Here is a 27,121-nt window from a genome sequence, read left to right on the forward strand (position 1 = left end):
GTGCTTTAGTGTCTTATCTGGTGGGTGTCCAAACACACTAACAACACCACGCCGTTGGGAGCTTTGGGAAGCTTTTCCACTTAATGACTCTTTCACACTAGTCCTCACGGAGATCAGATCAGAGGGAGGAAGCTATTACCAGAGAGTGAGCCTTATCAAGGCCATCTCAATTCACTCAAATAAGGGTAAATCTATGGGGCCACCTTCATTGCCTCAAAGGACATGTGCTGTGTTAATGTGAGCTGCTTTGTATTGAGTGCTGATGATGAGCAGTGTGTGTGTTCTGTCTCGCTCAGAGGGCCCCTCAGGCCCACCAGTCAGCTTCCCTTTCGCAGGGCAGGGGTGGAGAATGTGCTAAACGCTCTCGCCGCTCCGTTTGCACCTGTTGAGAGGCCTGGCCGCCTCGGGAAGCTGTCAATGGATGAAAAGATTTGACAGAGATAGACGACAGAGCCGGGAAGATCTGGCCCTTCCATCATTGCCCACCTCAACAGAGGCTTTGATGGATTTATGCCATGGCCTCTTACCATTGGAGGCAGTTGACATCAAATTTATGAGGAACTGACAACCCACGTTGTGTGTCCTCCTGGGCCTCTTTGATTTAACAGTTCAGACAGTGGCTGAGCAAAGAAGGGCTTCCTGAAGCTTTCAGTGTAGTCACACATACTGTACATCAATAGGGATGGGAATCAGAAGTTTAATTTTGTTCTTTAACGATAGCATTAACAATTCTTTTTGTATTTTGGATGAAATATTACGAAATATTTGGAAAAAAGAAATGCAATTCCATTGCTAGATGGTGAGATTTTTGTATTAATATAATAAATAAATGCAAACCAATTATTCCATTGCAAAAGATTGAATTTTCAATCTTTCTTAAGTCTGCATAAATGCAATCCAATAATACTCAGACAAAACCCAACATGTGTATCTTTAATTACACTCTAAGATAAAAACAGATAATGTCCTGGCAGAAACAGTTTTTTTTTTCAATTTCCTTCAACCCACAAACACAATCATTCGAAATACAGGTAAAACACCTGTGAAAAATAAATACGGAAAATTTCTTCATATTACCATATTTTTACAGACTTTTCTGTGTATACATTGTCATATGAACAACCAGTAAAAAAACTACGCTGATTGATACAAGACAGAACCAATTCATATGAGTCATATGAATCATTCATTCATGACTCAAACTACGCCTGTGGTGCAATACATTTTTATTCAGAAAAAAGAACCACCTCATAAAACGTGTTCATTTGGCAAATCAAACTACACTGGTCATGCTTTATGTTTTGTATTGTATATCAAGAAGTGGTGTTATGGTGAATAGTAGTACACAAAACAACACTGCTTAAGGTGCGGTGACATTAGCGATATTTCAGCAAAATTTCACAGGTAAAAAGGTCCATTGTCAATAGCGTAGTGATGTATGAAGCACTGCTCACATAGAAGTCACTTTTAAACCAAGCGGCTTTCTGTTGGTCAGCTTGGCAAATTTGTATGACTAACTTGAACATGAGTTAAATCTGCGTTAGTCATTTTTTCCCCCACACACGAAATTCCCGTACTTGCGGATTCTAATTGAAATGACCGAATATGACCGGAAATTTTGCCAAGCAATGGTAAATGTAAATGTACCTTTAGAGTGTATGCTGGTACATCCGCATCTGCGAATTAATGCACAAGCAAGGACTGTAACCGTTAACCAAACCAAACATCATTTGGTTCAGGTATTTGCAAAAAATGGAATCGGTACAAGTACTGATGATCTTATAAAGGACCCTGTGCCGAGATAATGTGAAAAGAATAAAGGCTAGACCCAGTCAGGTGCTTGTCTGAGTCATGCATTGACATATTCACCCAGAAATGGTGAGTCGTGAGAACTTGTCATTTACCACAACCACAAGAAACTTCAACAAATGCAAGTAGTAATTTTACCAGTGTCATATGTGTTTAACTCCGATTGATTTCTCAAAAGCATTTCAAATGGTGAAAAACACATCTCCCCTGAGACACTTTGATAAGCAGTTTACAAAGCTTTTCCTTTGAACACAATATCTACAAAGCCCCATTGACTTGAGGGCGACAACAAAGCTGAATGTATTGACTGCATTGAAAATGTCAGAATATGCTAAACTCGTATTTGGGAGCAGACTGCTACTTGACTTTTGGAAAACTGGGAGACTCGCAGTAGTTTAAGCCCAGAGGCTACTAAAAGGTCCTGACCTATACAACCGAGACAAACTACACAGACCAACAGACTCCAAATGCTACCATATGTGTGTGCGACTCTCGGATAAGAGCACCCCAGGGCAGGAAAATGTGGACAGATGAGCGTAGCGGACCAAACTCATCCTGTAGAGTTTCCTTCGTCCCTGCAATTTCATCCTGTTGTGTATATCTTGCTTTCGCACAATTCCTCCTCTTCCTGTATTTTGTCAAGTTTGCATTCGCTGTCATGTCATGTTAGCTAATACATACTAGTGTTCCCAAACACACCCTTGTCAGAACCCCTGCCCTTGTAATTTACAATGTATTGCCAAGGCAATAGCAAAATACACAAACCCGAAAACTACACGAACCATTAAACTAATTCAAATACAAACATTCCCTGTTCAAAATAAGAGACTTTTGCTCTAAATAAAAGGTCAATGATTTGTCAATAGTTGTACGCTGTGTCAAGAGTGAGTCAAACAGCTCTTTCTTCTTAACTCTTTTACTGCCACTGTTTCCACACCTGTCTCTACCAGGAAAGGGAGGGAGAGTTTCACCTTTGATGTCTGTCCAGAGTAGCTGTAGCAGGCATGGAGAGCACCACCATACTTACTACAGTACCAATACTGTAACTACCACAGTTCACTAAGGCAAGGAGGAAACTCACGCAGGCCACAAGCCAGCATTTTGGGAAGTGAGCACTGAACCAGAGCTGTTTTTGCTCTGTAGAATCCATCGCAAAAATGATATGCTTTAACATGCCTTTGATCTGCTCCCTACTGAACAGGTTTCAAGCTGAAAAGCATCCAAGTGGCCAAAATGTGAACAGGTGAAAACTGCTATTGTCATATCTCCTCCTTATATCATTTCCACACACTTTGAGAGAGAATATTCAGCATCATATTTAAAGCTGAAATGTATTTACAATGGAGTGTTTCAATGGGTGTTTCTTCAAATTTTAACCTTTTTCAAACTTTTATTTTTTGTTAAACATATTAAACTGATATTTTGTATAGATTTATTGTTTTATTTGTTCCAGACTCACATTAATTCTTAAAATATGAAAACCAATAATACAAATATTATTACGTTTAACTGATAATTAAAGAAAATGTGAAGTAAACATAAGCCAATGCAATATTTGTGTGAATGTATTCTTATTGTACATCATTTCCAATAGAGCTGTAATTTGCGCAAAATTATACAAAAGTGTGAAACTATTGTTTGATAGTATGTATTTATGATACATAAAAAAACAAGCCCTTTTTTTCCCAAAGTAATTTTTTATTTTATTTCCACTGCTGTCATTTTGTCCGAATGCTATAAATACAAAAAATAATATAAAGGGGTACAACGCTGACAAGATGTGCTTTTGAGAAAACTTGGCTGTCTATGCAGTAGAAAGGCATTTTTAAAAAAAGGGTTGTGATGTTCCCTTTAGCCAAAAAGGTAGTGGAACTTCAACACCCATAATGCATTGGGCTCAATCCAACTGTCTGTAAGCAGGGATACAAAATTGTGTAATTACGATCTGTAGTTTTATCAAAAGCCTTGAAGCTGTCAAAAGTCAGATGTATCAGTAAATGCTGGAAATGAGACTGTTGTATGAATTTTCATTACTTACAGAAAAAAAGAAGACCAATTCTCCTGGGATGAGGCTACCGGAGTGTCCGAAAAATGACAGATGGAAACAGGGCTGCAGGACGGTTTTGGAAAAACTGTTTGTAACGCTAGTGGCGACTCCAGTGGTGCAAAAACGACACATTTCAGCTTTAATTTGTTTTGTTGACACCATTGTGGAACAGCGGCTGATACTGTGTTTCTCCATGAGACTTGCAGCCTTTGAAGGATTTGGCAAAATGTCCTTTCTATTAACACTATGGAAGAACCACCGAGGGGAATGAAAACACAAGCAAGGGAGTGTGGAAATCCTGGCAGCTTGGTTAAAAAAAAATAGGGAGAGAAAAAAAGTGGAAAAGAAAAATGGTTCTCACTGGAGAGCTGGATGGCCTTGAGTTTATGATGCTGGGGCCATCATAAATCCCCTTGGCTGGCCCAGTTGGGGAACACTCTGAGCAACATTTGGTTCCAGCCTGGCCCTGCCTCCCAGCCCACAGACAACACAACAATAGCCCTTGCCATTTAATTAGGTAAGGCCCACACTCAGCCAACACCCCCTCCTGGTCCTCCTCCTTCCTGCATGCTTACCCACACTCTCTCTAGAAACACAGGGGGATTTGGGAGGCTCTAACACTCTGATTGGTTAGGCTTGAATAAAGGTGGCCAGTTTGAATCAGGCAGATGTCCAGTAACTGCCCGAGACAGTTAATACCAGTAAGCTCTGCTGGGTCGGCAGAGTACAGCCTTAGTAGGTAACCTGGCATAAAATATGTGACTATTCAGAAGACTTAAGCAGTTCAGAGGGCCCTTACTGGACAAAACCAGTGTATTCTCGTGAATTTCATTCAAAGATTTTTATTTATTTTATTTTATTTTTTATTATTTTGGTTCTTTGTTTGTAATTAGGGTTGACTATATCAAATATTCACAATAGGGAAGATATAGATGTTTTAATAGCTTCTCTGATTTTAAGATTTGAAGTAAAATTTATGGTAAGTTTGATTCATTTCTCTGAATTGAACTGAACTGTCTGACTCACCTTAAAAAAAAATCAAAAGAAAGAATTTTCATATTATATTTGAGAAAAATAATAAATACACAACCATTCAAAAGATTGGGGTCAGCAAGGTTTTTTTTTGGCTTGTGCAAGGTTTGTGAAAAAAGTGCCTTTATGCTCACCAAGGCTGCATTTATTTGATCAAAATACAGTAAAATCAGAAATATTATTATAATTTAAAATAACTATTTTAATATATTTTAAAATGTATAGTGATAGCAAAGCTGAATTTCCAGCATCATTGCTCCAGTCATCAGTGTCACTTGATCCTTCAGAAATCATTATAATATGATGATTTGCTGCTCAAGAAACATTTAGAAGTTCAAAATAATTTTTTTTTTTGTAATATAAATCTTTGTACAATGTATGTCACTTTTGATCAGTTTAATGCATCACTGCAAAATTAAAGTTAAATAAATAAACAAATAGACTGACCTCAAACATTTGAACAGAAGTGTATACATACTGTGTGTTGTTATTTTGTCAATTATAAATACAGTAAAACGATCTTTTTAAAATGATGGTTCGTCTTAAAAAAAAAAAAAAAAACTTTCATTACAGAGCAAATACATAAATATTGAACTGTATATTGAATATTGTGAAAAGGCTGAAAGCTATTGCCATATAATGTTGTCCATATTACCTACAACCTATTTAAAACATGTATAATGTTTGTTTTTAATAAAATAAGCCACCTTTAATAAATGAACATATTTAACAACTGCAATCGTGTGCCCAAATGCTATACACTATGCACTTATACTGTGCTCTATGTACTCAACCATCCGGAAGGTTTAAAAGGTTATTTTGTCATGATATAATGTCTGATATAATAAGTGCACCATCCAGATATTTAAAGTGCAGTGTGAAGAACACACTACTTTAATTCATCCTTGATGGTAGCTTGTCTTTTGAAACACACGTTAATAATGTCACTCTGTCCACATGTTTCCACTTACGGAACATCCGTCGTCTTCGTCCATTCCTCACAACCAATACCACAGCCATTCTTGTACATGCTCTAGTTACTTCAAACATTGATTTCTGTAACTCTCTCCTATTTGGGCTACCTCTCAAACTTCTCCATAAACTTCAGTTGGTCCAGGACTCAGTCGCCCGCATAATTACTAAACCTGGAGAGCACATCTCTCCTGTTCTTTATCAATTGCACTGGCTTCCTGTTAAATATCACGTAGAGCACAAGATTCAGATTTTCACTTTTAAAGCTCTGCACAATCTTGCATCCTCATATCTCTCTTGACTTAATAAAAAAAAATGCATTATGATTATTATCACTCACACTATTCATTCTACAAATGTGTGAAAATGAATAGTGCACAAGTACGCAAATTTGTGATGCACCTATAGTCTCTGAAAAGAGCTGAGTTTAAACCTTTCCCCTAACAGCCAATGACACTGAGACTGAACTATATATAGTCTGAAAGGTCTTCCTGCCCCCTTCAGCCCCTCTAAACCATACGCTGCGATTTTATACAAAGCTTTTTACCTTATTTGACGCCTCAAGTCTGTTCTATTTTCATCTTAGTCTTGGCTAAAACACCCCCATCTCAACTTAGCTCATTATGCAAAAACTACCCGAGTTGAAGTTCACACTTTCAGCAAAAAAAAAAAAAACAGAGGTGTGAAGTCCGCTGGAAATTGATAGTTTTAATGTATGGTTAAGAAATCAGCTCTGAAGGGTTTGTATTGTTTTAAGGGCCTGATATTCTTCTGGTTAAATACAAACTGGACATATCCTGAATTTTTTTTCTCAACTAAATCAGACCAATGTTCCACTTACCAACCACCATGATATTAAATTCAAAGCCAGCCTTCATGGTTTTGCGTCTCATCTGGTCCAAGACTGCCTCAATGCCGACATATCCGAATAGATCTCTGCCCTTGATAATGCCTTGTGTGTCAGATTCAGTGAGGCATGGCAGAGGATGTTCTATCTCTACCACTCTCTCCTCCACCTCCCTCTCCTCCGTGACCTCCTTCTCCTCCTCCATCCGGACAGGTGGCTCCAGGTCCAGGCCCTGCTCCTGTCCTGTTTCTGCCGAGAGAGAGAGAGAGAGACACCCACAAGTTAGCATACAGGAACCTCACATGTTTCTTAAAAAAAGTCTAATTAAAGCTCAGCCCCCAATTCGCCTTTGGCTAAGCCACACCCTAGAATGTAGATTGACCAATCACAGCGCAGCCAAGAACAAGCTCTCACAGAGGTCCGACACTTTTTCACAGCGCTCCATTGACTTTAACACAGGCGTCTCATATTTTTGGTCTCGGCAGGCTATTACCGTCGTAGTTTTATCACAAATATGGTTAAACGTTGTGCCTGGGGAATTTGTAACACAGATACACGTTTCCCAGAGAGGTTGGAGGGGGGTGTCCGTTTTTTTCCCTTCCCAAACCCGAAGTCAAATCCTGACAAGTGTCGTCTTTGGATTAAACTGTGTGGACGTCTTCAGTCAGCTAAACCCCTCAAGGATCAACAAGTACACTTTTGTGGTAAATTTAGCTTTTAACCTTACTGTGAAGTTATACTAGTTAGACAGTTTTATGCTGTTTTAGGTTATGATTTCGGTTCTCTACCCTAATTAATGAAGAATCAAGGTGCTAGCAAGCAAGCTTAGCGATAGTTTAGTTATCACGTAAGTCAGGATTGTATGTTTTGACTAGCGGCTGGATGTTAGCTAACTTTGTTATTCAAGATACAAACACCTAACGTTAATGTTACAGACACGCTGTTGTGGTAGTTTTGAAGGTGACTAACGTTACCGCCACCGTGTTGCCCAGATGAAGTTGTCGGACGTAGCAACAGTAACTAAGGGAGGCGGGGCTTAGCCAAAGGTGAATTGAGTCCTTGCAGATTGTGTCTGAAACACTTTAGTGATGTAATGTCTCATTGACTGTCGGGTATCAGTCTGATGTGCATTGCAGGCACCTAAATATAACAAATAGGACACTATACGGTACTTTGGCAATGTGCAAGGCATTAAATGAATCCAATTTAAATGTGTTGAAATCATTTATCATGATTCAAATTTAAAAAGTTTTTTTTTATGTGTAAATACCAAACATTTATTTTTATTTTATTTTAGGTTTGTTTTTTTAAACTGTAGTACTTCAACTTACTTCAGTTAGTTACCAAAATAACATTTATAATTTCCGTTTAAGTTGTTGTAATATTTATATTTTATTTAATTTCAGCTTCATTTCAATTAACGGAAATTATTTTTAATAGTTTTAGGTTTTAGTTAATGATAACATTATACAAATTTTATTTATTTATTTTTTGGGGCCAAAATGTTGGCAGGAAATTAGAAATCTGAACTATTTGGGAAGCAGAAAAAATCCTGGACCAGGTTAGGTTATTTTCCTTTAAGCATTTTTACATTAAGATTCTGTTGTGCACACATTTACCCAGCGCCCACGTTTCCTGACATTAGGTGCATAGCATAACGCACAATTCACCGCTGCAATTAATTTTTGAAAAGATGTTAATTTTTTGCCAGGTTTGTTTATGAGCCAGAGAGCTGTGCGCTGTGAGCATGCAGGTGGAAATGAATGCACATTATGACTGACAGGAGGCAACTATAGGTGAGGCACAGGTCGATTCAAACGGGGATTTGAAACAAGGCAGCGGCTATTTGCACTAAGCACTTAGTGCTATTTGCACTAAGTGCAAATAGCAATAGATGCTTTTTAAGTGTAAATAGCAACTAGATTTTTTTTTACACTAAGTGAAAGTAGCATATTTCTTAGCGATAGATGCTATTCACACTAAGTTTAAATAGCAATAGATTCTACTTACACTAAGTGCAAGTAGCAGGCAGCATTTCTTAGCAATCTGCTATTTACACTATGTAAAAATATTATTTTCTTTGCAATAATTGTAAATAGTAGTTAGAGGATATTTATAATTATAAATAGTGGAAGATACTATTTGGACCTCAGTGTTGTTGTAGCCTACATTCAATGGTATGTAATAATAACACATGTAAATGGTTATATTTATTAAAATGATTAAATGGATGGGCCTTATTGGGGCAATAAAGTCCTCCCTAAACCTACCCCTAACTGATAAACACACGTTAGACACTTTATTTCCACTTTTCGAATATTTTTTTCATTTCTATTGAAAATAAATGACTTTCCAATCTGATAACAGATGGGAAAAGGGAGTAGAGCGAATTCAGCAAAAGGCGAATTCGAACCTCAGGTCGATTTGCGTCAGAACTTTCTGCCACTCGCCTTACCCCTACACTATTGCTGCTGTAAACATTCAAGTGTCTTCCTTAATTTTAGTGTAAATAGCATTTGCCAACAAGTACAACTATTTGTACTTATTGTAAATAGACACTCCATTGAAATAATGAGGATGAAGAATTTAGAATTGTCCATAATCGTGCTTCCATCCTGGGCTGAAATGAGGCCTTAGATCCATTTGTTAAATGAAGGTTTACTCAAGATTCACAGAATGGCAATGAGTATGGAAAGTACCCTCAATGTGCATTGAACTTTATGCAGCATAGTGTCAGCAGCGAAAAAAAACAGAACAGAAATGGCTTTGCTGCCCGCGCATCAGTTTGTTTAGCTCAATTGAGTTCACTTGCTAGAGCGGCCAACACAGAGACAGCAGTTCACACGGCACTAGTTAACCACTGAGGCACGGACACCTGTCAGCTGGCTCGGACGGAGGATGCTCCATCTGACTGGTGGATAGTGTTACAGGACTAATGTTTGTCTTATCCCTGTATACTGTCATTTGTACTATTGCCATCTTGAGACAGCTCCGCTTTATAAGAGGATTGGAAACAATCCCCCCGATAACGAAGTTGTCTTGCTGGAGAACAAACAAAATTGTTCAAAACAAAGTAAAAATCTCATTACCTTCACAAGTACACAACACTAGCTGCTCAACGTTGAACAAAATCCAGGATTTAAGAATCAGCTCGCTCTCATTAGAATTGAATGTGACATTTGTACATTTGATTTAAAAATTATAAATAAATAATACATCGATGCATCTGGATTTAATTTAATATTTAATTCATCCTTAAATTTAAATTCTGGGGAACAAATGTAGCAACAACACTTGGACACCTTGAACTTGGAAAACAGCACAACAATATCCTACAGTTGCACTAAAGCTTGTGGGAATGAAGAGTATTACATGTAATCTTATGACAAGCTGAATGATATAAGAACTGACCCTCTCAAATATGAGAAGATGAGTTGTATTACCTTGCAAAGACCACAGCTGCTTTCACACCCATTTACAAAGTGTGCATGCGTATTTTAAAATCAGCTCATTTGTGTATGAAAATATGGAAATGTAAAATGATCCCCAGGAAATGCCAAGTCCTTTATTATGCATTGCTAATAGCAGAGAGTGTGAACTACACCCAACATGACATCACAGATGCTCTGATTGCTTCATATACATGAGTGTGTCACATTAACAGGTCAACAAAATGCCATTAACACAAGTATGCCAACACATTATCACAATAGCATTATCTTAAAGGGATAGTTCACCCAAAATGTTCTCACTCTCATGTCTCACATTGATAATTTCATATCATTTCAATCATTATGTTTCAGCTGTTTTTGCCCATACAATGAAAACCATGGTGTCCCCCCCCAAAAAATCACATCAAAGCCCTTTGACTTTAAACTGTATGGAGAAACAAAACACAATGCTGAATGAATATGATCATCCACCTCAGGCAAAAATTCATACTATGTTGAGTTTCTTGGCATCAGTATCTCTTAGAAGACGAACATTGTGAAAGTGTTGTTGCCAGAGGCTGCAAATGTGCTCACCTCAATATGGCTTTCTCATGTCTACTTAAAAGACTTTCTCATGCTGTGGCTTTGGCCAGGTCACAACCCTGAGTCTTGCTGAATCACACTTACCAATTATATCAGCTTAAGATCTGAAAAATCATATGTCACATGCAGCTGCTGATAAATGTTCAATTCAGTGAGTCTAGAACTATGTGTAGTAAATCAGCATGCAGCACGTGCTGCGATTGATCAGCTGAGACAGAGAACAGTCGTGAACTGAGGAGCCCGTCTGCTGGTCCAGAAGACTTAATTGGCTATAAATATACTGTACGTCCTCCAGCCACCAAAATGGAACTAATCCTGGGCTTCTTATTCCCTAACTGTCTTCACATCCAAGCGATTCATCCAGCACCTGAGGATCTATGCAAGACTTGAGTCAAAGCAACTGAATTACTGGTTTTGAACTTAGTGTCATTTTAAAAGTATATATTGTCATTAACACATAAAGTTTGAAGTAAGACTTTTGTGAGAAGCACAACTTGTGCAACAAGGAGAAGAGACAACCAGACTGTGGACTGACAGATTTATTTATTTGATGCAGTCTGAAAACTGCCTGCACACTAATAGAAGCTGACAAATAGAGCCAGAGATTGAGAGAGTAGACACACTGTCTTCCAAAGGCTTGAGAAAAGCAAACAGAGAGAAAAAGGGCTAGAAAGTAGGAACGTAGTTGGAACTTTTTAATAAAAGCCTTGCATATTGTGTCCAAATAAAAGCCGATCTGTCCCCGGGTTTGCTCAGTGTCTGTTCTTGCTCTTTAATAAAACTGTTCACAGACTTGGCCCATCTTCACTTGACATGACCAAGAAACACAGCAGTATGCAGCAAGAAAACACAAATCATTCTTACTTAATACAAAAAAAGCAACTCAGATATGGTATGGATTTTTGGTATTTATCCCCCAAAAAACCCATCATTGAGACTTGAGTACTCCCTCACTGACACCAAACCATAAATTTGTTCATTTTAACTCTTACATCACTGAAACAGAAAAGTGTGATATTTTATTAATTGGCTGAGACCTGGGCAAGTACATATTGATAGTTCAAACTAAACTTCAGACTTTTACAAACTGCATTCAAAGCTTTTGAAATATTGTTTATATGCCAATATATAAAGGAAGAAAATAAATTGTAAATGTCAAGATAATCTACAACACACCAATGCCCAATGAGCCCATGAACAGACCAATGTCAGGAAACTGGCAACACACACACACACACACACACACACACACACACACACACACACACACACACACACACACACACACACACACACACCTAATGTGTCACATACGTTTTCCCTTGAGCATCACAAAGACCCACAGAGCCATAAAAGAAAGAATGCAGAGCATCCATTTTACACTTAATGATGTTCAGTTCGGTTGTGCTAAATGCTAACATCTGATCTACAGCTCAAGATAATGAATGTTGTATGCCATTTTTGCCTCAAAACCTCTTCCCATATGGAAATTATCATCATAATATAAATTTAAATGGTTTTAAACCACAGCAATATCTCTGAAAAATACACTGTATTTGGCAGAGAATGAAAAGGACAGAAAAAGAGAACGATCAAATAGCGCATGTCAATATGAAGCATTGATAATGGCTATAAAAGTTTCCAAGGCCCGTGTTGTCTTTTATGTGGCTCTGTACAAATTTTACACAGTTTTGCTTAATTTAGCTGAGTCTAAGTAAAGGACACATCTAAAATTAATTAATCCCAGGACCATGTAAAAAACATTTTATCCATGCTAGTCAACAATACCACAAAAAATACCTTACATCTGAACCTCATCATGGAACCATTTTGGACTCCTGGGCTCTCTATGCCAACTTCCTGTTTATTTTCATCAGAAATGACTAAAACCTCAAAAGTTTACTTCTAAAATGTTGCACACAAGAGGAAATGACTCAAACGGTTTCATATGAGAGAGTAAGCATTTCATTATACTTGCTGCAAATGGCAAATACGCCTGTTGCATCTTGAAAAGGGGTAACCAATAACCATAACCAAGCTTCAAACATCAGAGTGTGTCAACCCTCAGTTCCTTCCTGCCTGAATATATATCAAATTACAAAAATAGAGCAAAACAACCCAACTTTGAGGACATCACTTTTTAAAAAAAAAAGTGTCTTCTCGAGCAGCCATGAGACTCTCCCCTCCCCCTTTTGGCACAGTTGAAGTGCTCCATTGCTCTTGCTTCCATTGTTATCAAAAGGGCAGTGAAGCTGAGACACACGAAAAGCCCATAGGATAAAAAATATTCTTACCTTCTCTCATTCACAAAGCTCTGTCCACACCACTCTCCCAACTGAAGACCCAGCGGCCCACACCAGGCAGTCCACAACTGTGATGTACCACAAGACTTGTCCCTAAACTTCTGCTTTGTGCTCTGTGTAACTGCCCATGCACTTCTCCCCCTCTCTCTGTGTCTCTCTCCCTCACTACGGAGAAAGAGCGCAGGGGTAACGGCTAAAGCTGCTCACACTCATTCACATGCAGATCGCCAAGAAGCTTCCACTAATCCAAAAGAGGACTTCTCCCATCACCCCCTCCTCCTCCCACTGCCTCTCTCAAACTCATTTGCACACGAGTGGAGCTGCTGTCAGTCGGCCGGCCCAGGCTCCCCTGCTGACCACACAATGAGGAAAATACGTAATTGACCCATAAAATCAATTAGGAGAAATTTCAGTGCTTCTTTGAGTTGGCATCCACAGACTCGCTCAACTGAGAGAAAAAGCAAAGCAAATCGAGGTTACTCGTTCAGTGCAAATTTCTGTGCTGGTAATAAGTGCCTCCCGTGCTGTCATGCCGGGCTGTTTGGCTGTGGATTGCAGTTAAAAGACATGGTAATGGTCAATCAGATGAGAGTGGTTTTTATGCTGACAAAGAGCTTGTATTTTACCATTTACAGAAACGCAGCATTGGAGATTAAGTGCATGGATACTTATTATCGGTGCACAGAAAGCGTGATACGTTTTGATTTGAACAGTTATAATTTAAGCTGTTCTGTAAGTCTAGACCTTCAAAACTGCCCATCAAAAGTAGACAGGCTTTGAAGAAAAGCATTTGCTCAAGAAAGCAAAGTGTGATTTTAAAGGGACAGTTCACTCAAAAATGGAAATTCTGTCATCAATTACTCACTCTTGTGTTGTCTTGTTTTTATGCGTGGAACACAAAAGGAGACATTTACACACACACACAAAACATATATATAATAATAATGAATCACACAATTCATGCACTATATTTAAGTCTTCTGAAGCCATACTCTTATGATGACAAGACTGCCATTTAAGCTGCAATTCATTTGACATTCATTCATTCATTCAGCCAGTCGGCTGCTAACCGCTATGACCTGACCACTGAGTCAGTGGGATGAACTTGTGCAGAAAATCATCCAATGAATGAATCATTTAAGCCAAATGTAAACTGGAGCAAACGATTCACTGAAAAGATGACTGAAAAAGAATGATGTCTTCTCTCATTTAGGGCATATGCCAAGATTTTCAGTGAATAACTTAAATTTTGGTCTTTCTCCACACAATCATCTTATAGCTTGAAATGCAGTGCTTGGACAATTTTAAGATAATGGGTCTCATTCATGAAACACGAGCAGAACGAATTTTGGTGTAAATCGTGTGTAAAGTGGTTCTGGCGTAAATTTTCGGATTCATTAAAATGTTCGTATTTTCCAAATATTAGTTGGTACGAAAGAAATCTGCACCTGCTCCCAGCAGTGCGTTTAACATCCGAACGTTTTGCTCATTAATAAGGCTGCATTTTAATTCACCTTAATCGGGTACATATTTACACAGCATTTTGAAAAAATATTATATATAGTAATTACATACGGTTTTTCTTTTTACTTTTATTACGAGAGCCAGTAATAGCATCTGCAAACAGAACACAAGTCCGCAAGTGTTTTGTTTTTTTCAAGCTGTTAATTCATTTTTCTTTTTTTTTGTAGTGTTGCAGTCAAGCTTCATGTCGAACCATTTTCTTTTCACTTCTGGGACTGTTCGATTAACAGATGAAACTCCATTAACTGCATCTGTAATATGCTGCCAAGCATTTTTACCTAAAGTTACCATTTAGGTAAAAGCATTATTACCTAAAAAAATCCCTTTTTTTAGGACCTGATACGCCACTATGTACAGTACACTTGAAAATAAAATGTGGCGTTTTGAATGAACTTCTGATAATAAAAGTTCAATTTCTGCATCTGAGAAATTTCTCTTCTTCATTCGCTTTTGAGAAGACATGTTGAAATCCTTCGTTTGGTGTCATAATATGATGCCCATATATAGTTGTCAGTCGGTTTTAATGGGCGGGATTTATGGTAATTGAGAGAATGAGCGTGCACGCTCGTCCCATTTACGACTGATTGGAATTCTTTAACACACACACACATTTCACTATCAAATCTGACGTTTACGAAGTATTTGAGAATCAGGAGAAGAATTTTCGGGAATGTCTCTGTACGCGCAAATCACTCACATATTTACTCGTATATTTACGAATGTTTCATGAATGAGACCCAATGTTTTTTTGTTTTTTTTTTACATTTTGTAGCTTGTCAACCCCAGTCCCCATTCACTTTCACTGTACTAAAAAGAGTGGCCAGGACATTCTTCAAAAATTCATCTTTGCGTTCTAAGGAGGAAAAAAAAGTGGCACAGGTTTTGAATGGCATGCGGGTGAGTAAATAATGACATAATGCAGTGCTTGGACAACTTTTTAAACACTTTTATGGTGCTTTTTGTCATTTTGCAGCTTGACAATCCCAGTAAATCACACTCGTTGTACTAAAAAAAGTGGCCAGAAAATTCTTCAAAAATTCATCTTCCTGTTTTAAGGAAGAAATTCACACAGGTTTGGTACAACATGCGAGTTGGTAAAACAAACGACATAATTTTCATTTTTGGGTGAACTGTCCCTTTAAGGACTCCCCTCTGGATCTGTTTAAACATGAGGAGGTGAAGCATCTCTGCACAGTTTCACTGAGGAAGTGTGTTTTTCTCACTCTCAAGCTGTCTGTCTGACTTATCACACAATCTGAGTGTTTAGTCTTTATGCTCTCCATAAAATGAAGTCCTCCTCATATAAATTAAATTCAAGGAGACCGAACAAATACATCCATGTAAGGATGGGTCTTTTTCAAAATGTGCCTGTGTGTGAAAGAGAATGTGTGTGTGTGTGTAGGTCAAGCCCATGCTGAGACACTGTTGGGATGGTTTTATGTTTGAATCACAATACAGTTCCTTTGTTTGGAACTCAATAGACGGCTGATGTGTGATGGTGAGGCCCCAAAACAACACATTCACACTTCCACTCAAAATCCACCAGCCAACAACTAAACCACAACATGCACCTACTGTACTCCCAGCTCAACACAACAGCCAAAACTCGCAAACCACAACTAATTATATTGAAATGACAGCTAGTTAGCAGATTACACAAACCAGAAACATTCCAGGGGAGAGATTGATATAGTAAAATATTAACAGAAATCAGTCTTTTACCTTAGCAGATAAGTGGGATCCTGGAGCAGTTGCCAGGCCCCATGTGCTGTCAGAGAGTGAACTGCAAACTGCTCAGGATGTCAGTTACGAGAATGTGTGAGTCTATGCGTGTCTGTGTGTGTGTGAGGGTGTGTCGTAGCATAACCACAGACAGCACTGAGGGTGATGCATTTCCTTGCCTTTGGGCCTCTCTCTTCCTGGTTGTATTTTAACTAGTTTTACGCCACACAAAAGAAAGGCCGTTTCTCCAGCTCTGTTATCACCATGGTTACCTAAATAAGAGTGTTTCTCAAGAGTGGGATGGATGTTTATCCATTTTCCTTATGTCATCAGCACAAGTCTCTGTTAAAATCCCACCCTTGAGATACTAGGAAATGTATTTCACAATCCCAGGCAGGTAAAGTAGAAAAATGGAAATGCAATCCTTGTGAATTGAATACAATCTGCTGTGATGCATGAATGGAAATACGGTACGGAATAAACTAAAAGAGGTTGTGGAAGGTTCCAGAAGAGGCCAATTCCCATCCTACAGTGTCTAACTTACACACACTTGTGCCTGCAGCATTTCACCACACAGCGCATCTCTGCTGTTTTGGGAATTCTCTCTTCACCGCTGACAGGAAAAAGCATTTTGATTAATGTGGCAATCGGAAAATGACCTTTGCATGCGGCGAGAGCTGTCTATTTTACATTCAATATTTAATCATTTGATAAAGTATAGAACAAGCCCAATGACAGCAATTCATCACTTTCATCTAAAAGCCTTTCGCAAAGCTCAGAGCCACATGCGGGGTCTGTATGCTCCGCTGCGTCTACAGCTAATTAACTGACTGAGGTTTGTTAATGGAGTTTCCTACAAAGTGCTCTCCACCGCCACATCGTTCTGGTCACTCCAGGTCATAATATGATGACTAATGTATCTTTTCCTCTTCGAATCCACACACCCTGGAAATCTATGCATGATAAGATACACTTACAACAAATCCAAGCCACTTTTTCTGACAAGGATTGACATTAACACACCTAAAAGAAAGTGACATTCTTTTTTTTCTCTATCTAAAATGATAGTTCACCTAAAATTTTTAATTCTGTCATTATTTACTCACCTTCATGTTGTTCCAAACTTGTAGGACTTTCATTCTTTTGGGACACACAAAATAAGATATTTTGAAGAAGGTTTAACTGTTTATGATCATATAATGAAAGTCAATGGGGTCCAAAAACATCACTGTATGGACAAAACATCATTTTTTTAAATATCTCTTTTGTGTTTTACAGAATAAAGAAAGTAACATGAGAAATTAATGAACAAATCTAAATTTTTAGGTGAACTATCTTTTTAATTTCATAAAACCTTTGGCTGTAAAAAAACTCAGAGGTTATCTAAACGCAGCCGTTAATTTCTGCGGATGTTGAAATGGTTGAGCAAAAAGGTGAGAGAGGAAGCGGAAGAGAGGGGGAGGAAGTATGTGTTTGCTGTGCCACAAGGGACAGTGAATTGCCACTAAATGTCTCTATTATCGCTTCTCTTTAATTAAAAGCACATGTACGCACAGACGCTGTCAGTTCATTCATACTGTTGCCAGGGTAACCTCCCCAAAGAGACTGGAAGTATCGGGTTATAGTGGAGATCTCTCGAGACACACCGTGAGAAAGCTTCTGCTTCTTTACTCCAGCTTTGCTTGTGTGGGTTCAAGGGGTAAATTCAATTAAAGCATCTTAACCTCATCCTAATCCAAGCATACTTAAAAGGACGTGGCAGACGGAAGAGAAGGATTCCTGAAGTCTGACCCCGTCCTCCGGTGCTTTCTCGGTGTCTTTCACACACAGAGGGAGGGACAGGTGAGGACATAGCAGGAGGACAGTGGCAAACTTCCAGACATCTGTTAGAGCGTCTTCTAAACTGAGCTGATGCACAGCTGGACTTTCTGCTGAGAACTTTTCAGAAGGGAAGAGCATCACAGCACAGCAAGGTTCAACTGAATTTGAACAAGGCCCTAAAAAGGTTCAAGGCCCTAATGTGGTGTGCAATTAAAAAATAATTTCAGCATTAGATACCTTCCTTTATACTGTATATAGTGCATAATGTTTATATAGTGTATATTCACTGTAATATTATGCATGACACAGTGCAGCAGTGTTAACGGCTAAACTGAACTAAACTAAACCACAAACCAACCAACTATCTAGTTTTAATCAGTCAGATCCCTTAATAATCTGGCTTGGATTACTAACTAACTACAAAACAACTGACTAACAAACTAAACATCCAACTGACTAATCAACTAAAAAACAAACCATCCAACTTATTCACTCAATGGACTGATCAGACCCCTTAATAATCTGTCTTACATTACTAACTAACCAACCAACCAACTAACTAACTAACTAACTAACTAACTAACTAACTGGTTTGAATCAAGGTCAGACTATAATAATTTAGCTTTAGTTGCTAACTAACTGAATGAAAGAATAACTAATTGCACAGCAAACTGACAAACCAACCAACTAAACTGAACAACAAACCAACCAACCAACTACCTAACTATTACACGCCTACTTACCTACCAACCGTCTATCCATTGTAGTTAAACTGTATTAAGTAAAAGAGTTCTACAGCAATTATTTTACAGTCATCACAAATCAAGGCTGTCGTTGTTTAACACTGACCTGTTGATCTGAGAGAGTCACTATACACTACAACAGTCATGTGTAAAGTGTCCTTCACATTAAACCACTTTGAATGCTTCCTAGTAACAGCTGGTGATTAAGCTTAATCGGGATGACAAAGAGCAACTTACCATCAACAGTGCACAAAGAGCTGAGTCGCGTCCTGCCCTGACAGCTGCTGCTCCTGATAGGGCACAATTTCCAAAAGTAGCAAAAAACGACTGCATACAGTACAAGCACAACCACGCACACAAACTCCCCCGCACACACTTCTCTTTTTTCACTTTCTATTTTGCTTTCTTTCCATTAACAGTTCACTCTTGGATTCTTGCCAAAAGGATGTACAAGAGAAAAACACATGATCAACATTCACTTTCATATTCTCTATCTAGTTTGAGTTTGTGTCGTGGCCTATAAAAGCCTATAATACACTCAGTGACATTCAGGAAAACATATCAATAAACGCAAGGTGACTTCATAATTATTACTACTAACTATGGACCGCCTGCTCCCTAGAGTGACTTAATCAAATTCATTTAGATAATATAATAGCTGACTCTTTAGCACTGGTTCAAGATGGCTCACCATGCTGGTTTTCACAACATATGGCTCTACTGAGCCTCGTTTCATTCTCAAAGCAGGATGCAGTTGTTCTTAGGGAGGGACGACCCTTCCAGGAAGCCCTGTCATGCTGTCCAAGAGGAAATCACCTTTCCCCTCTCCCCCTCATCCGGGCTGGGGAAAACGTGGGTCCAAAAGGCTCAGAACTTTGACCTTCTACACTAGATCTACAACACAATGTTTCAAGACTCATGGATGGAACATCTGCAGAGTGATTTGATGGGGTTTTAAACATTTAAGATGCCCTCTGCATTTTTTTAACAATAAAAAAAAATCAGTAGGTCATTTTATTTTACACAGAGCAGTTTGCCTCACGTGGGTGCCCATGTTGAAATCCATCCACATGACCAAATACTACTCCTTTTGCCTTAGTATTGTTCACACATGTTAGTTGAATCAATTAATCACATGCAAATAGTGTAAAAAAACCTGAATGCCACTTTAATAAATTGGGAATTTAAAAATTCCCAAATGCTAGACAAATTTGATATAAATCTCTAGAAAATCAACAAAAGTGGAAGTGGTCTGAAAAGGGGAAGTGTCACAAATGTTCTTATCACTAACGTTTTCAAGTGAAAAATATTTATTTCAAGTAATTCTAAAACAAAAAAAACCTAATAGTCTTTTACTAACATGCCAACTTCAAGAAGGCCTCTGCCAGGAATGTGAGTCCCAACGTAGCGAGTGTCAACACGTAAACACCCAACAGGTCGGGGCGAGAGACTCAGCACGTCGCTTAGAGCCGAAGAAAAACATTCAGATGAAGACTGCACCACCCCTGCCCAGAGCAAAGGCTGGATACATAGAAACCACAGTAGCATAGTAATGTTTTTCCTAATTGGGCCATCCTCCAATTCGCTTTCAATGCAAGTAGTTTTGCAGTTTTATGGTGTTTTAACTGACAAGATAACATGAACTTATTGAACATGAATTTATATGTTCAGGAATGCCTTTGTCACACTGCCGGATCAATTTATCAGCAGAAAAAATTTATTAATTAATTAAAAATGTAAAAATAAGAAGTGATCAAAATTGTTAAAAAATAAAAAAAAATAAAAAAATAAACAAACATGAATTACCATTAAGAACCTAAATCATAAAAGATAAAGAAAATATAAAAAATAAAAAATAATATAAATTAATGAAGTAAATATTAAAATAACATTAAATTAACATTATATATTAAATAACATAAATCAAATAAAATAACAATTATAATATAATATAATATAATATAATATAATATAATATAATATAATATAATATAATATAATATAATATAATATAATATAATATAATATAATATATGTATCCCACCAAATCACATCGGAGATAATAGGTCAAATAAGCAAACGGTCATGTGCAACAACCAAAATATACCCAGATAAGCTCAAAAGAACAGAGCTACAGTTTCCTAGTCCCCTAAGGTGTTCGCCCTTTCCTTTCCACCCTTTTCCCCTCTTTTGACCCCCATTAGTGACACAAGGTCTCATTTGTACCCTTAATCTGTGCTAATGTGTAAGTTAACCCACTCATTTGCAGGGGAATGTAGATGAAGGGAACAGCATTCCAGATGAGCTGCCTTGCCAGATCAGCATTTCACAATCCCACCCTTATCCTATGATGTGAAGACAAGTGGGGTTTGCGTATGGGGTCACTAGAGATCGGGCATCTTTATGGGATCAAAGGAGATTTGACCAACATGGTGCTTAACACCAATGAGAATGGGAATTTCTGTTAGCTACAACCGAGTTAGTATGTAGAATATACACTTCTGGCCTGATAAAAATCATGCTCTCTCTCTTTTCTGCTCCAGGCACTCAGGAATAATTGACTCTTAATTATTGTTTTTATGTGATTAGAGGCTTATTTAAAGGGAAATAAGAACAAATCAGCATCTTTCAGTATGCCGTATAAATTCCTACAAAAAAGAGCACACTCTCAAAGAGGTGTGCGTGAAGAGCTGATTACAGCTTTTTGAAAACGTATTAGTACCACTCTAAAAGAATGTGAGAAAGCATGTTTTCACTCGAGTGAGTAAATGAATCTTTCAGAATAAAGGATTTCAATCAGTTGGGGTAATCTGACATGAGAATGCTGCTACCCCCTAGTGGTTGATCTGATAACTGCAGGATCCAGCAAAGGCAGGCACTGCACTTTCATGGAGAGTGAACCTGTATGCCAGAATTGCAGCGGATGAAAAGGAAAAATTTGAATCCATCCATCAAACTATCCATCTTCTCTTTAAAGCTGCAGTTATTATCCAAAGTGACGTAGGTCAGTCTCAATGAATGTTTCATAAGAGAATGTGATTGTGTTGCTGTAGTAAGCACATGACTGGAATGAGAGAGAGAGAGAATATCACTGATACTTTTTCTGCTCAGTGATGTTTTTTTTTCTATGATTTCTCCTCTTTGTGGCGCTCTTTCACACTGAAACATAACTGCAATCTGTCAATGTTGCTCACTTTTTATGTTCAGGATATATTATAGCTATTTTAAAAATACAATTAAAATCAAATGCCACTCATAAAGAAAATTTGTCTTTTTTTTTTTTTGTCGATAAATTAATACTTATATTCAGCAGGATCACATTGACAGCAAAATATTTTGTAACAAAAGATACATAATAATGCGACCTCAAATGTTACACAGTAGTGTATAATAAAGACCAGAGTTTTATGCTGTGCATGCCTCAAAATTATATATTTATTTTACTTGAAGATAATAATTATGTTTTCAGAAGCAAGGAAAATATTTCATTAATTTTTACATGAAGGGTATTCAACCTGACAGTTTGTAGAAAATTTTAAAAATACCATTCAAATATCCATGAAACCAATATGGACACAAAGATTACATTTCCTCATCCCAAACTTCCTATTTGTCACTGACCCTTACATGATATATATATATATATATATATATATATATATATATATATATATATATATATATAATGTATATACACACATACAAATCTCCAAATATATACATGTAAGCTCATTCACAAACATTTCTACAAGCACGTACACACTCCGGACCCAACAATACACCACCATGGAGCACAGCGGTATCCTTTTTCCCACTTTTCCTCTCCTCTAGAAAGGTTAGAGACGTTTAGAAAGCAGAATTTTGTGCCCCCCGGCTATGCCGTTTGATCCTGACACGTTGAAAAGAGGGTGTGATTTGTCCTGTAGTCGAGAGCACATCTGCTGTCTGACCTATATTTCCTGTGCTTTACGCAATTGATTGGAAAGACCACAGGGAAATGCGATGAGCAGGCAGCATCATGTTCCCAAAGCGAACATATAAGCGTCAAAAGTCTGTATATATGCCTGTGTGTGTGTGTTGCGGAAAGGGGGAGTTCATGTATGTTAATGCATGTTTGAGCACAAACGCTTGCCTTGCCTTCCAGGTCGGCTAGAAAAGTCATCACATAAAGCCGCTGTCTTTACACGAGCCATAACTCTGGGTCTTTTCTATCAGCCTTGCCACTATTACAAGTCCAGCCTTGCACCGTTTCCCCTGGGTTTGTTTGTTGGTGGAGCTGAGACAAATTGCCATGCCTACAGGCGCTACACCATACTGTGGGAATACTGATGGTCCTGGCCCTTACACAGAGTACTCCTTCCAGATCAGACACCGTATCAGGTATCCTGCAGAAAAATCTTACCCAAACTCTGCTTCTAATAACATGTCTGTTGCACACGGTTAATTACTCCATCACAGCTGCACACTACAACACAGAGTCAACAAGACAGCCAGAAATATGGCTGAATTCTCCTGGGATCAGAGTCCAGCTATTGAAGCTGTAAGCACTAGGTGTGGCTAGGACCTGGTTAGGGGGCCCTGGGTGTTTTTTTTAGCTTCTCTACCCTCTTAAAAAATGAAGGTTCGTAATTTGGCATCTATGGTTCCATGGAGAACCTTTAAGATCCATGGAATCTTTTCACTGCACAAAAGATTATTGAAATACTCTTTGCACTAAAAAAAATGGTTCTTTAAAAGAACTTTTCACCAAAAGGTTATTTGAGAAAACCCCAAATGTTTCTTCTATGGCATTGCTGCAAAACCCCGCTAAGAGTGTAGGTTTTCCGGCTCTGAAAGGTACAAATTCATGTATCCTCCAAAACTGGGCAGTTGTCTTCCACATTGACACACAGATACAATGCTATCTCAGCAATGGGACACTTTTATTAGCATGTAATCAGTGACAGGTCTCACATACCCACCATGTTTGTGTAAGACGGTGCTTTGCTGTAGTCAAAGTGGTGGAAGGGATGTGTGTCATTCTTAAATGGAATGCCAAACAATTCCAAACAGAATCCAGAACTGCAATTTAAATTAAAATGTACATTTAAGTACAATTAAAACGGAAAGAAATTGAACTACATTTGATGCAAATGTCAAGACAAATTATGAATTAAGTTTTGAAAAAAGTCAAGTCACCTTTATTTATAGAGCGCTTTATACAATTTAGTTTGTTTCAAAGCAGCTTTAAAAACAGGAACTAATTAAAATGAAGCATCTCTAAAAGTCTAAAAAAAAAACCTAAAAAAAGTGTAAAAGCTGTTAAGTTTGAAGGGTTTATATAATGTTTTTTAAATGTTTGAGGTCGGTAATATATATTTATTTATCTTAAAAAATCTTATTCCATTTTACTGACCCCAAACTTCTGAACAGCATTGTGGGTCTAGATAGGGTAGAACCAAACTTAATTTCCCATTCTTAATTTCCAATTTGCATTCTGAATTGATTGTTTAACTTTTATTGAATTGCAATTCAGTAAATTCCCTTCCTGTCATTAAAAAAGCAGGCCAAGCATTTATTCTGATAATTAAAAAATATATATATATTTTTTTAAAACAATAATAATAATGAGTGTGTGTGATTATCCTAATAATGACTGACATTTATAATACATCCGAGGGCATCAATCCCATTGTAACTGTTTCCTGCTCTGAGTCGATTTGTCCCTCCGAAAAGCTCAAAACAGCCTCATCCTTATTCCGTTTCCATTCTGCTGGCTGTGGAGAGTAACTGGTCAAGGCCCTGTGAAGCTGGGGCTTTCCTTTGCACTAACAATAACCGGATCTCACCACCAGATGCTCTGTGTCTCTCCCTTTCTCAGTAAAGATATCCACTACACTCTCCCAACTTTCCCCCGGTCTCATCACTTTCTGTCCAAAGAACAGAAGAGAACAACACCCAATCATCAACAAGGGCTCCATTCATATCTTATCAAACAACCCTGGACACAAAAGACTCAAGGAACCTCTTTCTTTGTGGTGCCCAACCCCCATTATTCCATGTCCTCCTGGCTTCAGCAGGGTGTCTGTGGTCCTTATCTCCAGACAGAAGGGTGAAGACTCTGCGTAGCCCCAATTAATCTCCCTGTGAAATGAGCGTTAGCCTCATCAATTTGTTTAACTTACTCTGAGAGAGCAATCGCTGTAATTGAGTGCTCATCTAATTAGAAATCATTTACACCCACAAAACACGTTTAGCACGTCGGGTTCAGTCTCTTTCAATAAAGCCGTCTTAGATGATTGGAGCTCTTCTGGTCCAGGGTCAGGAAGGATCACACGGGTGTGAATGATTCTTATTGGAGGTGGCAAACACAGCTTGTGACATTTACTTTTCGAATTGATTTTGAAAGTTGGGCTACACATGAGGTGAGGGACAGATAGGTTTGGGATCCAAGCTAATTTTCATGACATTTGGTTCTATTAACATACTTTACCACAGTTTCCCCTGCATTGCTATTCAGCATGAAACATACAGAGCGACTAGTGACACTCGATTCTCGATTAAATGACTCAAATCAGTTATTTTTAGAAAATCAGCACATACAGCACAACCAGTGAAATCTGAATCCAGAGCTTATTATTTTTATAAGCTGGTTCTTTTTAGTGAATCACAAACACAGCACAACCAGCAAACTCTTAGTCTTGAGCGAATGATTCTTATAGACCAGTTCTTTTAAAGGAATTATAAACATGCTGTTTGAATTCCTATTCCCAAGAAATGATACTGTTATGTTGTTCTTAAGGCTGTTAATATTCAAGTTTATTACATGGCTTGGTTGAATTCCAATGTAGAATGCGGTCTGTTATTTCTTGATAACAGACCGCTGCGAAGTATATCTGTTGCCATGAAAAACAGAGCGTTGCTATGGACGCGGAACGGACTATTTTCTTTAGCGGAAGCAATACAATCGTTTTTTAAATCAATAAACTCCTTTTTGAATCAATACTTTGTTTTTATTTTGTTTTATTAAATTACTTTGTTAATTTATTAATTATTTATTTAGGTAGCCATGTAATAAGCAGGATAATGTATAGCGAGGCGGTTGTCATAGCGAATACAACCCCTTCAGGCTGATTCAAGACCCCGTTCAGCCTGTCGGGGTTGTTGTTCGCTATAACAACCGCCTCGCTATACATTATCCCTTACTTAGTTCCTGACTGTCAGTAGTATTTTATATAAATAAATAAAAAAATACTTTTTGTTTTGTTTTACAGTTAATATATTTAACTTTTTTTTATTTCTGTTTTTCAAATATTTCTTAACCAGAACCAGAACCAGAATCACCAAGAGGAATCAGAATCGGAATGGCTTCTGATTGATTCCCATTCCTAGGGACAGCGCTACAGCCACAAATTTAAAGTATGGCTGATTTCTCTTCATCCGAGAAAAAAATGCATTATGTGGCATGGTTTGAAAGATTAATCATTGAAGTTTATTGAGCAGCTTATTGGTTCATTCAGCGGACAGGCCCGAGGAATGCAAATGCCAGCAGTGTGTTAGTGGGTTGCTCTGTCAGTTTTAGACTACAGGCTGTTTGTAAGCCTCACTGTCGCAGGCGGAGGAACGCAGGCCGAAGTTGGCACACATTTAGCTTTTTATGGTAGCTGGATGGATTTCAAAGGCAAGCATAAGTATATCTTGCAAGGGCTTATCTTTCATGTTTACACACTTGGTTGAGTTTATTACGGCTTTCAAAAGAGGGAAATACACAAGTTTAGTTCAGCACACGGATATGGCATTTCCTTCCTCGCGAGTAGTTCCCCGTCCTGTCGGAAAGGATAAACACAAAAACAAGCAACCTCCCATTATGCACAGCTGATGCTGCTCTCCTCCCATAGACACTATCATCCTTTCAAAGAGAGGAAAACAGATGCTTGGCGTTAATAAGATTAGTTTGGGAGCTTCCCTGCCCATCTAGACCACGGCTGTGATAAGAAACTCTCTATGTTTATCCATGAACTGTGGTAGCTGGTTATGAATGACAGTACTGTCCATCTACAGATTCCAAATATTAGCATTATCATCTGGCACTTACAGACATATCAGGTGCTGGGGAAGAAGTATCAGCTTCAAACAAACAGAGGGCCATTTGGACAAAGAGACAGTTGTTTACCACAAAGGCATATAAAACCTCCTTTGTGATGTGACTTCAGATTTCTGTTGCCCCCAGGAAATCTTGTTCAATTTGCACAATAAGTTTGTGTGTATTGAGACAGCTGGAGCTATGT

General features: G+C 38.1%; 1 protein-coding gene across 1 annotated transcript in view; it reads right to left on the minus strand.

The window, feature by feature from the left end:
* Positions 1-27,121, minus strand: part of septin12 (septin 12) — a 68,140-nt gene that overhangs the window by 13,028 nt on the left and 27,991 nt on the right. The window contains exon 3 of the mRNA XM_084420842.1: positions 6,702-6,956. Coding sequence (XP_084276968.1) covers positions 6,702-6,956 — 255 coding nt within the window. The remainder of the gene's footprint in view (positions 1-6,701; positions 6,957-27,121) is intronic.

This window comes from Rutilus rutilus (genome assembly GCF_951802725.1).
Source record: "Rutilus rutilus genome assembly, chromosome: 1".
Lineage (NCBI taxonomy): Eukaryota > Metazoa > Chordata > Actinopteri > Cypriniformes > Leuciscidae > Rutilus > Rutilus rutilus.